At 43.0% G+C, this 13,166-nt stretch overlaps 1 protein-coding gene across 8 annotated transcripts in view; it reads right to left on the bottom strand.

The window, feature by feature from the left end:
- The window catches only part of DHRS12 (dehydrogenase/reductase 12), a 46,309-nt gene that overhangs the window by 29,109 nt on the left and 4,034 nt on the right, over nt 1-13,166 (bottom strand). For all 8 annotated transcript variants that reach the window (XM_024348549.3, XM_063792596.1, XM_001159419.7 and 5 more), the window contains exons 2-5: nt 12,548-12,681; nt 10,840-10,922; nt 4,177-4,269; nt 3,023-3,104 (exon numbers count right to left, since the gene is read on the bottom strand). In XM_024348549.3, coding sequence (XP_024204317.1) covers nt 3,023-3,104; nt 4,177-4,269; nt 10,840-10,922; nt 12,548-12,681 — 392 coding nt within the window. The remainder of the gene's footprint in view (nt 1-3,022; nt 3,105-4,176; nt 4,270-10,839; nt 10,923-12,547; nt 12,682-13,166) is intronic.

Genomic DNA, 13,166 nt, shown 5'->3' on the forward strand with positions numbered 1-13,166 from the left:
CCAGCCCAGCCTTCCCTGGCATAGCTGGTCACCCCCTCCCAGTACTTCTTAGCACTTATTTAGGATAACACGGTGATGGGGTGAGGGAGGACATGCTGGGATGGGTGGAACTGTGCACTGGTAATGAGCGTGGGTCATGGAGGAAGTCAGACCGAGGTTCACATTCTGGCTCCTTCACTTGACCTTGGGCAAGTGAAACAATCTCTCTCAACCTCAGTTTCCTCATCTGTGATGCATGACTACCTCCATTATAGCACTAAATTAAATATAATTATATATATTATATTTAAAAGTATAAATATATATAAATATATAATTTATATAAAATATATATACATATATAATTATATTATATATTTTATATATAATTATATAAATTATATATAATTTATAATATATTAATATATGATATATATTTATAATTTATATATTATAAATTATATAAACATATAATATATAATTATATATAATTATATATAATATATATAATTATATATAATATATAAATATATAATATATAATATATAAATTATATATAATATATTATATATTAATATAATATATTATATTATATTAATATATTATATATTATATATAATAATATATATAATATATATTATATATAATAATATAATATAATATATATTATATAAAATAATATATATAATATATATTATATAAATATAATATATTATATTATATTAATATATATTATATTATATTAATATATATAATATATATTATATATAAATACATAATATATAATTATATATTATATATATAATTATATATTATATATAATTATATATAATATATGTTATATATAATTATATATAATATATGTTATATATAATTATATATAATATATGTTATATATAATTATATATAATATATGTTATATATAATTATATATAATATATGTTATATATAATTATATATATTATATATATAAATATATATAATATACATATATATGCAACTCTCACTCGTGGCCCGGCCGCAGCGAACACTTAGCAGAATTTTGTCAGATGGTGGGTGGATGGGTGAGCAAGAGCTGGCTTCATCCTGTGAGGTCACACAAAGCCCAGTACTTGGAAGGACCCTGCACCTGGTTTAATGCTCTGTGGTTGCTGCACTGAAATCCTTAATAATTTTTTAACATGGAGCCTCGCATTTCCACTTGGTGCTGGACTCTGCAAATTATGTAACCAGTCCTGCGGAACAGTGCCTCGGGGCCAGCTGTGGCACTCTGGGAGTCTCAGCTGTCCCATCGAGTTATGAGCCAAACTCTAGCATGACCCCACATTTTGGTACTTTTGGTCATTTCAGCAAAGATAACATATTTGGAACAAAGTCAGTGATGAAAATATTTTGTACTAAACCTGTGCCATTTCATCCAAGCTTCCAGGTATATTTGTTTTGAAAAATGCAACCTCATCACTGGGGAGAAGCCATCTTCCCACTCCTAGCCTTTCTTTCCTTGAGAAGAGAGTGCAATTAGGGTGAGTTCTTTCTCCCTTGGACCTTCTTCCATCTGCCAGGGAGATGGAGCACGTTTCCACAGTAAATTTAGGCTGGGCGCAGTGACTCACACCTGTAATCCCAATACTTTGGGAGGCTGAGGCAGGAGGATTGCTAGAGGCCAAGAGTTTGAGACTAGCCTGGGCAACATAGTGAGACCCCCACCTCAACAACAACAAAAAATTTTTAATTAAAAAAAATTAGTCAGGCATGGTGGTACATGCCGTAGTCCTAGCTACTTGGGAGGGTGAGGTGAAAGGATTGCTTGAGCCCAGGAGTTCGAGGCTGCAGTGAGCCATGATCACGTCACTGCACTCTAGCCAGGGCAACAGAACAAGATCCTGTCTCAAAAAAAAAAAAATAGTAAATTTAGTAAATTTGGGGACAATCAGCGGGGCTTGCTCAGTTCTGCTCCTCCCCTTCTCCTCTTTCTGGGGAAGAAGAGAAGGGGAGTCCCCGGTGACCAGGTAGGTGAATCCTTCTAATTCTTGGGTTCCATATGAGGAAACCCATTTGGCTCTTGCACTGAGCCATGCCCTTCAACCAGCCTTATCAGTAACAACAGTGATATGTTGGCTTTCAACTGTTATTCCATCGGCTTACTCAATTTGTTCAGTTCTTGGTTGGGAATAGGGTTGCTATATATTGGACACCCTCAATGACTCCAACAACCACCAAAACCCCTGCCATCCATCTTGTGACCTAGAACAATACTTAATTAAAACACCCCCCTCACTACAAGGAAGTAGGATAGGTCCTGGGAAGAGTGTTGGATTCACTGCATCTCAAAGTTGAAAGGCCCCTTGGACTGAGAAGGAGAAACTCCAAGGAGACTAAAAGCATAGTACATTAGTTCTCAATCTTTAGTGTGCACCAGAATCATCCAGAAGGCCTGTCAAACTGGATTTAACTCTTGGCCTCATTCCAGAGTTTCAGATTCTGTAGATCTGGGTGGGGAATCTAAGAATGTGCATGTCTATCAAGTTCCCAGGTGATGCTGAGGCTGCTGGTCTGGGAACCCCACTTGGAGAGCTACTGGCCTGATATAAAATGACTTCACTCTGCTATTACAGAGTAGCAACCAGAGCCCAGGAATCTGTGCTCTAGCCAATGTGCTTCTTGGTCCATCTTCTTGCCCACTGGTTGCACCTTCCTCAGCCCTGGCTGGAAGTTCCTTTGGTTGCAGTTTTTAGACTTGCACTCAACACTTAAGCTGAACTTGCTCTCCTCTTCAAAACAATGTCTATAAACAGCCTAGCGCTTCCTAGGAAAAAAAACACTTCAATACTAAGTATTTCTGGCACCAACACCTATTATAAGAAACATGAAAAGAGAAAGTGTTTTATGAAGAAAAATAAGTACAATTCAGAATAAACTTAAAGCAAATGTCATCAGGCCCAGGACCAAGAACCAAAAAAGTTGGTCAATTTTTTTTTACCCTTCTACGGTACATTCTATGTTTATTTTGCTAAAAACAAATAAGAAAACTTCTTGTACTTACCCAGAGTATTGGCAGCAAAGTTTTTTTCAAGTCCATCTTCTGTGAGCTCTCTTTTATTGACCATGCAACCTGCATTATTGATCTAAAAATTATAGTTCCCATTTCAAAATAAAGAAAAATAGGGCCAAAAGACCTATGTCCATCCCCACACCTCCACTACCCCACCCCCAGCTCTTTTTCAACTTTCAAGTGACAATGACAATTTGCTCAACTGACTCTTTACTCCAAACCCTTTGCAGGAAAATACCACTTGTGCAGAGGATTCAGCCACAGAACTGTGCAAAGATCGCCAAGTGAGACAGCTTGGCCAGGCAACCTAATTCATGAGAGAGTGCTCTGGAAATTCATCTAGTCCAGAACGGTCCAATAGAAATATCTAATCTTAAGATTTCTAGTAGCCACATTAAAAAGGTAGTAAGAAACTGGTAAAATTAATTTAATAATATATTTAACCAAATATATCCAAAATAGCATCATTTTAACATGTAATCAATATAGAATATTAATGAGATGGCATAGATAATTTTTTTCAGGCTTTGAAACCTGCTAATTTATACACTTACACCACATCTCAGTTTGGACTAGCTACATTTCAAATGCTTCACAGCCACACTGGACAGCACAATTCCAGACTCTGGAACAACGTTTCAGAGCACATCAGAAACTCTTCGGATAGAAAAGCAACTTAGCTCCAAGTACAGTATCTGGGAAGAGCACACTGGGACTCTTTCTATCTGAGTCTACCCAGGCTCTCCATGGAGTTTTGTGCTAATTATGTTACTAAAAGATTTGCCTGTCTGCAGGAGGTACTCTTTTGGACAAAAAGAGCTTCTAATTTCAACACACCAATCCCCAAATCTACAGAATTGAGAAATATTTATATACAAATCATCATTTTATAAAACATGGAACATATCTATCCTCCCACAACACCTACCCAGTGGATGGCCCCTTCCTTTCCCCACTAATCTAACCACATGCGTCTCCTCTTAAATCCAATGAGTAAACTTGATTCCATGAACAGGCCCAAGCATAAGAGAGTCTTACTAAGATTCTTCCATAAAGACAGGCAAACATACATATCCGTCCACATCCACAGACAGAAACAATGGGCCAACATGAATTTATTCTCCACTTATGTTTACAAAGCTCACCAGAACATGGAGTTTATGTTCCTGCTTGAAATTTTCCACAAATTTCCAGATTTGCTTGGGATCAGACAAGTCCACAATGTGCAGAAAAATGTTCTAAATTAGAAAGCAAAAAAAAAAAAAAAAACCCTTTTTAAAAAGATATAAACTAGCACTTTTAATTTTAAAAAAGTATACAGTTTTTAAAAAGCAAATACTTTGAAATGATATAAAACGGAAAATACCAGTCCCACTCCTCAAAAATAAACCATTGTTCAGTTTTTTGTGAATCATCCAGAAATATTTTAAGCATATACTATATATACAATACATATATTTTAAGATATATATTTTATATATACATACACCACACAAATAGGATCAGACTATGCATTGTTCTACATCCGTGTTTTTCACTTAACAATATGTCTTTTAGTTTTTGGTGGTAAAAACAGTTTTTACTTTTTTATTTTATTGTGATAAGGATACTTAATATGAGATCTACCCTCTTAACAAAATTTCCAGCATGCTGACTAGGTACAATGTTGTACAGTGCACCTCTAGAGTTTATTCACCTTGCCTAACTGAAACTTTGTGCCCTTTGATAGTAACTCCACATTTCTCCTTTCCCCCAGCCCCTGACAACCACCATTCCACTCTTTGGTTCTATGAATTCTGAGTACTATGGATACCTCACATAAGTGAAATCGAATAGTCTTTGTCTTTCTGTGCCTGGCTTATTGAACTTGGGTTAGCTCCTCCGGGTTCATCCATGTCGTTGCAGGACTTCTTTCCTTTTAAGGCTGAATGATATTCCAATGTGTGTAGGTATGTACCACATTTTCTTTGTCCATTCATCTGTCGATGGACATTTAAGTTGTTTCCACATCTTGGCTATTGTGAATAATGCTGCAATGGACGTGGCGGTGCTAATGGCTCTTCAGGATCCTGATTTCAATTCCCTTGGATAAGTACCCAGAAGTGCAATTGCTGGGTCAGATGGTAGCTCTATTTTGAATTTTTTGAGGAACCTCCATACTGTTTTCCATAGAGGCTGCACCATTTTGCATTTCCACAAATGGTGTGCAAGGGTTCCAATTTCTCCATAACCTAACAAACATTTTTTGTTGTTTTTTTAGCAATAGCATCCTGAGAGGTGTGAGGTGATATTTCACTCTAGTTTTGATTTGCATTTCCCTGACGACTACTGACATTGAAAGTATTTTTTCATATATGTGTTGGCCATTTGTTTTTTGTTTGTTTTTTCTTGAGAAAAAGAGTGCCATTGCACTCTGTCGCCCAGGCTAGAGTGCAGTGGCATGATTTTGGCTCACTGCAACCTCCGCCTCCCAGGTTCAAGTGATTCTCCTGCGTCAGCCTCCCAAGTAGCTGGGACTAGAGGTGCATGCCACCATGCTCAGCTAATTTTTATATTTTTAGGAGAGATGGTGTTTCATCATGTTGGCCAGGCTGGTCTTGAACTCCTGACCTCAAGTGATCTGTCTGCCTTGGCCTCCCAAAGTTCTGGGATTACGGGCATGAGCCACCATGCCCAGCTTGCGTTGGCCATTTGTGTATCTTCTTTGGAGAAATGTCTATTCAAGTCCTTAGACCATTTTCAAATCCGGTTATAAGTTACGTCGTTGTTTGTTTGTTTTGCTATTGAGTTGTAGGACTTACAAGAGGTCTTGGAGATGATTTTGTTACATATGAATCCACCCTATTCGTTTTAATGACTACATAATTTACCTTTGCATGGATATGTCAGGGTTTCCTGCTGCTGATCTTTTTTTTTTTTTTGGTCAAAAGTCTGCTCTTCAGACAGTATCTCAGGCACATCATAAATAAGATGACAACTTCTGCTGTGACCCTTAGTCCTTGCTCATGACACTTTTCAATCTCTGCCTTGTATCATGGTTATCACTGGACACAGCCACCTCCCCAGCAGGCTTAGAACTCCATGAGTAAGGGACCCTGTCTAATGTGCCGTTTCTCCTTATGGTATTACACACAGTCATAGGCATGGTAGTCGACTAATGGATCTTGGCTGTTTAAACCTTTTTCTCTGTACCCAGTACCTAAGTCCAAACTTGCATTCTTAGCATCCAATGAATGCAAAGGCATACTCTCTGAGCATCAGTGGACACACGTGACTTATCACTAACCCAAGGCAGAGGGCACCTAAGTATTGAACCTACAGACGAGGATCTGAGCAAGAGCCACAACTCCTTTGACAAAGCAGAGAAGTTCTGTGCCCTGCCTGAGTTTCCCCATTAATCAAGCTATAAAACTCAAAGCTGTAGTCGAATTTATTTCTACTCATCTTAAAACATATTGTTTTCTCACCTGAGACAAATGAGACAAAGCAACTCCACATTTTCATGACTCAGAAAGTCTAGTCAGGTTGAACACCATATTCAGCTTAAGCCTGGCCCAACTGAATATTCCTCTGCCTTCAAAGGATAGGAAAAATGTTGTCTGTACAGAGCTATTCTCTTTTAAAATGTCTGTGAAGGCCCTCACCCAGCCAGAGCGAACAAGGCTGCTGAGTCATATCTGAGTCAGCCAGGAGCCTGTACCAATGACTGCAAACTGAGTCTAGACACCTAATCCTTCCATTTTGAGGCCTTGTCTGCAACCACCCTAAAACTCCCTCCTACCAGAAAGCGCTGTGTAACATGTATACAAAATCCAGGTTAAAACAGCAACAAAACTCAAGTGAACTAAAAGCAATTCTGCTTTAAACATTCCACAAGTTATCTGAGCTTCCTGGAAGCGCCTGAGATGTCTCAGAGTGAAAAGGAGGCAGTAGCAGGGAAGAGAGAATCACTGTCCTAGACAAATCAGCCACGGAGCTGGTGACATGAAGCACCAAGAAAAGAGGAAGGAAATCATCTGTGTCCCTCTGAGGCAAAACAGGAGGCCACAAAGCACCCAGAAGGAGAGGCTGGCAGTCTGCTGTGGCCAGGAGAAGGAACTGGAAACAGGTGCATGTGTGTAAAAGTCCCAATCTGCGGAGCCACACAATGAGAAGGCTCACCTTAGGAGCCACTGGGCCCCACTGTGATACAAGCATGGTTACTGAAATTGAACAAAACAAAACTCAACTGGGACCCTTTCTGCAGACAAGCCACCATCTATAGCGGCTGTGTGACCCAGGAGTCATGAGGTGACATCATGGGGACTGATCCCCCCATCAGAGCAGTTCCCACAATGAGCACGGTAAACAGTGCATGCAGGTGTTTTGTTAAGTAGAAATCATTCTGGAGAAATGAGGCGGTATTTCATAAAACCACTGAGGTCTTGGGAAGCTAAATCAACCATTCTCAAGAAGCTAGAAATCCACATTGGCCTGGAAGAGCTGGAGAGTCGAAACCCGTTTTTTATCATGGTGTGCGATGTTGGTGGAGTCAATCACCCATAAGACATAAGTGCTTTCACAGAACCTTCCAGCCACATCAGGAGGCCTGCAGGACTGAAACATGTTGCCCAGGCACCTGTCCCTCTGTGATCTTTCCCTCTAAAACCCATAACTCCAGTGTAATCATCAGAAAGACATCAGACAAATCCCAACTGTGAAAGCCTATCTCAAAAATAGCCTATCTCAAAAATCCCGAGAGCCTATCTCAAAAAATAATACATAAAATAGAAGTTGTTTTTTTTTTTTTAATGTTACCCATGGAGATAACTGCTAGACGAAAGTCTGGAGCCACGTAGTAAGGTGGGGCTGAACTGCAACCAGAAGCCTGGGGGAAAAGGTACACCCTGTTTCTCCCCTAGGCCCTTTGGGAGCATCGTGTCCAGTGGACTGGTGAGCCAGCAGTCTGCTCTACAGTAACCAGTAGTCCTTTCCCCAAGCTTAAGCCACACATAACCTCTCTGAAAGATCACCTTGGCATGATATTCACCTCTCTATATGGCCAAACACCTGATCTTACCAAGCCAGCGTGTACAAGCAGCTGAGATCCCCACGTGACCTTGAGCCTTACCTGGTGCCTGTGCTCCCTGGCTCAGCTGGCCTGCTGCATACCTCACCCAGACCCTCCTGCCCAAGGGACCTTCTTTCTTTGATGTTCACCCAACCATGCAGGCAGGACCAGCTGCTCCACTGCCCTCACAGCTCTACCACACATCTTTTCTGCTACTGGGGGCTTGCAGGCTTCCACCTCCCACTGAGCAGGGCCTAAGCACTGATTAAAGAGAACACACTTGAAGCAGAGAATGTAAGGTTGGGAGTGGTAATAATATTAGTATAAACAATAATGATAATACCAACAATAATAATAGTAGCTACTTCTATTGATTGAGAGCTGTTTGTTCTTAGGATACCCTGAGCTTCCCATCTTGTAGCCCCTATCATGTTATTTCAGTAACATCTAACAGACACCTCTTTCAACAGAGGGAATTGAACGCAGGGATTGATTTCCCAGGTGATTAAGGAAGGTGAGAACTCAACCAGGATTGGTGAAGTAACCCAGAGATTAGTAACAACAGGAAACTACCACCAGCCCTAGGCTCAAGGAACAAAGGGAGAATGCAGTGTGGCCTGAGCCCAGGAACCAGAAGGAAGAACCAGAGAGGAGATTCGCCATTACCAGGGAAGCCAATATCTCAATTCCCCCCTTCCTTTCACCTAGCAATCTTCCTCTAGTAACTGTTATTGGCCAAACCCAGCCAAAAGCTGTCTGGTTGTAGAAGCTGAAGAAACACATACCTTGGGGTGCATACTATTTGTCCCCCAACCCACCCCCACTGTGATACAGAGCATGGCGGCCAGGCCCAGGGCAGGCACACACACTTCAAGGAAACTGTTAATCACTTGTATCCTGCACAAGACTGTCTGGGGTTGTGTCTGTCCCAATCACTGTGTCTCCAGCTGTTTGCCATACGGTTCACCCTTAAATACATGTTAAAAAACTAATAAAGTCAAGTTACCCCTATTTTTTAATGAGGAAATGAATGTTCAGGGAAGCTAAGAACTTTGCCCAAGCTCACAGGCCAGAAAGTGCAAAACCAGGACTCGTATCAGAGCCCAACTCCCTCCTTCATACCATGCTTTTGTGTGTGGGCTGCCTACCAAAGGTAGACCAGATGAAGCTGTGGAGTGGGGCCTCTTCATAAGCAGGGAGGGACAGCTGATCCCTGGCAGAGCCTGGAGGAGACACTGAGTCAGGGAAACCACAGACACTGGCATAAGCAGACAGGTACCCTCATCCTGGACGCTCCACCTCTGAGTGCTGGAGGCCACTTATAAACCCGAGAGAGCAGTGAATGTCCTGTGTGTGCATTCAAATCCCGCCAAGTGTATCTGTATGGAGGTGAGGGGGGCAGTAGGCAAGGGCTTGCTTTCTCCCCAGTGCAGGAACATGCTTGCTCCCCTTTTCAGCTCTCTACCCCTCCTAAACATGGTGGAATTAGATATAAGCCAAACAGATCCATATTATCATCATTTTCCATTTAAATATACTTTTTAAAGCCTGTGGCCCACACCACAGCAGGCTGGAATCCAGGCAAACCTCCTCCTGCCCGCGGCCTGAGATTAGTATTCTTGTTGCATCCTGCAGCAGCACCACCGAAAGTTATCAGCAGGCAGACAGCCAGCTTTCAATCTCGAGAACTGCAGCCCGCAGATCGCAGCGGCACTTGCAGACATTAGAGGAAGATTTAGAGACCCTCACACTTGCCGCCATCACTAAGCCTCTGTAAGGCACCTGATGGCATGAGACTGGGGATTTCCATGAGAAAGGGAAAGGAACAGACACTTGGTGTGAAAATGTTATTTCAAAGTTGATGCAAAATATTCCATCCTAGAGAGGGGCATTCTTCTCTTTGACCAGGGTCCATGCCTGAGGGTGGGTACTGTCTGTCCCTCCCCAGCTTCCCTCCTACAGGCCCTCCAATTGTGGGGTCTCCTAGAGAAGAGGTAGGAATGGAATGAGGATGTTCTTTAGTGACAGTGAGCGAGCAGCCATGACTGAGGGTCCTTTTGGGGGTCAGGGATTTCCATTCAGGGCAGCCTTATGGCTACACGATGGATCATGGGAATATGATCTATACAGCTGCACACGCCCTGCGACTGGAAAGGCCTCAAGCTTGGTTTAATGTTCTGCCTTTGTTGTGTAGAAATTCTAAATAACTTTTACACAAGGGTCTTGCATTTTCATTTTGCACCGAGCCCCACTAATTATGTAGCCAATCCTGGTACCAGCTCTTTCAGAAGAGAAAGACCACAAAATGTGAGGCAGCTCTGAAGGCTCGTGTCAGAAAGTAGCTCTCATCAAGACCCAAATGCTGCCGGTGTTTCTCTTTATTAGAGCACATCGGGTCAATGCATGGCTCCGTGGCACCCGGGTGACCCTTGCTGTGTGTTGCTGATGTGGGCTCCCTCTGAGGTGAGGAGACTGGAAGTATCACTGTCCAGTGTAATGGGCCTCTGCCTGCCGGCCTCTGCTGGTTTCACAGGCAGCTCAGGACCATGCGGTCAAGCCTCAGTGCCCCCACTTATCCCCTTGTCAAACCTAGCCATTCAAAAGCAGGGCCCAGCTCCCTGCTGGCCAAGGCTGCTTCCAAAGCAGAAGCACAAACACAGGCCCTCTTCAACCCAGGGAAAGCGGGTAGGAGTCCAGCCTCCTCACAGCTGACCATGGAGGCAAGGAAACCCAGCAGGAGGGGTGAGGAGCTGCTCACCTGGTTACTGCTCTCCCGGATGATCTCATCCCTGGCATCTTCTGCTCGGGCTTGATCTCGACAAACCAGGTGAACTGTGCCACCTGGTGGAATTCAATGAAACCATCTGTGAGTTACAGCGAGAGCTACAGGAACCAGCTCTTCCTAATGAAAAATGAAGACATATGGGCTCACAGTTGACACTCTTCTGTTAAGCCTAGATGGGTGGTTCCCAGAGTTAAGAGCAGCAAGGGCGATGGTGAGGGAGGTACTGGAACCTTATTGCCTACCTGTGCTGACAGTGCGTCTGAAATAACATCCTGATTTTTTGAGGGCCTGAACACATCAAGGATAAGGAACATTGATCTGGGTCACATATGCCTCCCTAGCATCTAGCATAGTAGCTGACCCAGATGTGTTAAACCTGGCTGCACTTTAGACTCACCTAGGGAGCTTTTAAAGATCTAGGCGATAGGCCCAGGACTGGGTATGTTTTACAAGCTCCCCTGGTGATGTAATGTTCAGCCAAAGTAGACAGCCACTTGCCTAGCATGCAGTAGAGACTCAAGTATTGACTGAATGTTGAGTCCATCAGCAGCCCTCACATTATCCCAGCAAATGCCACACCATCATCAATCAAGGTCAATTTAAAGCAGAATGCCTTCGCCGTGGCAGCTAAGAACGAATCGTTATGGAGTCTGCTTTCTTTACTAAAAATCACCCACTTGATTAAATGGGGTGTTTCATGGGAGGCTACAGGCTAACCACAACACTAGCCCCTCTTCTCTCCTCCTCTCCGCACTTCAGAGTGCTTCCCAGCTGCGAAGATGCAATTAATCCTCTCCCTGACTTGGCAGATAATTAAATAAAGCTTCAAATGATATAATAGTCCCCTGAAAAATGCCTAACTTGGATTTAGAGAGAGGAAAAAAGAAAACATCTTCAGCATCTTAAAAAGTGATAAATTCACAACCTAGTTCCCCACCTTCTGCTGGAACATCCATTTTTCCTCAAGAGGCTCTGGAGAGATGCAGCAAACTTTTCTAGCCACTGCAGAGCCATTTGGTGACCCAGGATCGTTGAGCTCATGCGGGAAATTCTGGCATTTACCATGCGGAAGACTTCTGCTGACTGAAGACTTTACAGTGCACCTGAAGCACCTCTTTATAGTCAAGCTTAGGGGAGGGAAGCGGGAGGCTGCTCTAGCCCTGGAGGCTGGACCCCAGCAAGGAGGAAGTTTAGTTCAATGCACTCCTCTCTCCAGGTATTTTGGGGGCCTTGGTTCGTAACTACCATCCACATCCAAATTGCAGTGGACTTCGAGGCTCCCCCTCCCCTTGTCTCTCACCCCAGGAGAGTCTCATTGAGAAGACATGAGTTAGAGACCAGGTGTTCATGTTTTTGTTTTTTTTTTTTTAATTAAATTCCACTGGGGATTCTGATGTCCAGGGTTTGCTTGAGCCCCTCGCTGTTCTTAATCAGAAAACACTGGGACACGTGGGCAGGACCCCAAGCTCGCCTGAGAATTAATTAAGTGTTGAGGAAAGGGCTCCTGTTGCTCTAGCCACCTGGAGCTCAAAACTCAGAAAGCTGGCAGCTGTGCCCAGAACCATGGGATCGCCGTCCAGGACTTTCTGTCCTGCCTGTGACACAGGGTGCCCTCCTCAGTGTGGACCGGCCGCAGTCTGGCCATGGGGCTCAGTGGACACACGTGTTAGCAGCTGCTTACCTCGCTTGGCGATTTCAAGGGCAGTTGCTTTGCCAATGCCGCTGTTTCCTCCAGTGACCAAAAAGACTCTTCCAGGAACCTGGACCTCCAAGTCATGAGGGACAAAGTCTTTACATGCAGATTCATAGCCACTCCTAGAAAGAGCAGACCCACAGGAAGACCAGCTGTAAGGAGTGGGGAACACAAACCCCTGCAGGAGAAAGCCTAATTCTAGGATGGGCATTATTGCTGTCTCCGCCTCTCCCAACACATCACGAAACTCCTTTCTCCCTTGCCCTCCCTGCTCTCACAAACACCATTATCTCGGGGCCTGCATTTCCTGGACCATGATCTTCCCAAACTTTTGAAAATATTGGAGATTCCAACATTTTGGCATCCAAATTGTCTTCCTCTGACTGCCCCGATCCTGGGGAGTGGCAAAAAGAAAAAAAATCCCTTGACAGATGAATTGCTCTTTTCCCTTTTGTGGGGGGCAGGTTTCAGGAAGCTTAGGAGACCATTTGCATTGTGCTTATTGCATTGCAGGACAGATATCCTTGCCTACTTGGAGAAACGGGGGAGATTTGCAAGTAGGGAATAAAAGAGGAGGATGGTAGAGTTATTTAAGCTCTGCACCCAT

The sequence above is a fragment of the Pan troglodytes genome, chromosome 14 (assembly GCF_028858775.2).
Source record: "Pan troglodytes isolate AG18354 chromosome 14, NHGRI_mPanTro3-v2.0_pri, whole genome shotgun sequence".
In the NCBI taxonomy this organism is placed as follows: domain Eukaryota; kingdom Metazoa; phylum Chordata; class Mammalia; order Primates; family Hominidae; genus Pan; species Pan troglodytes.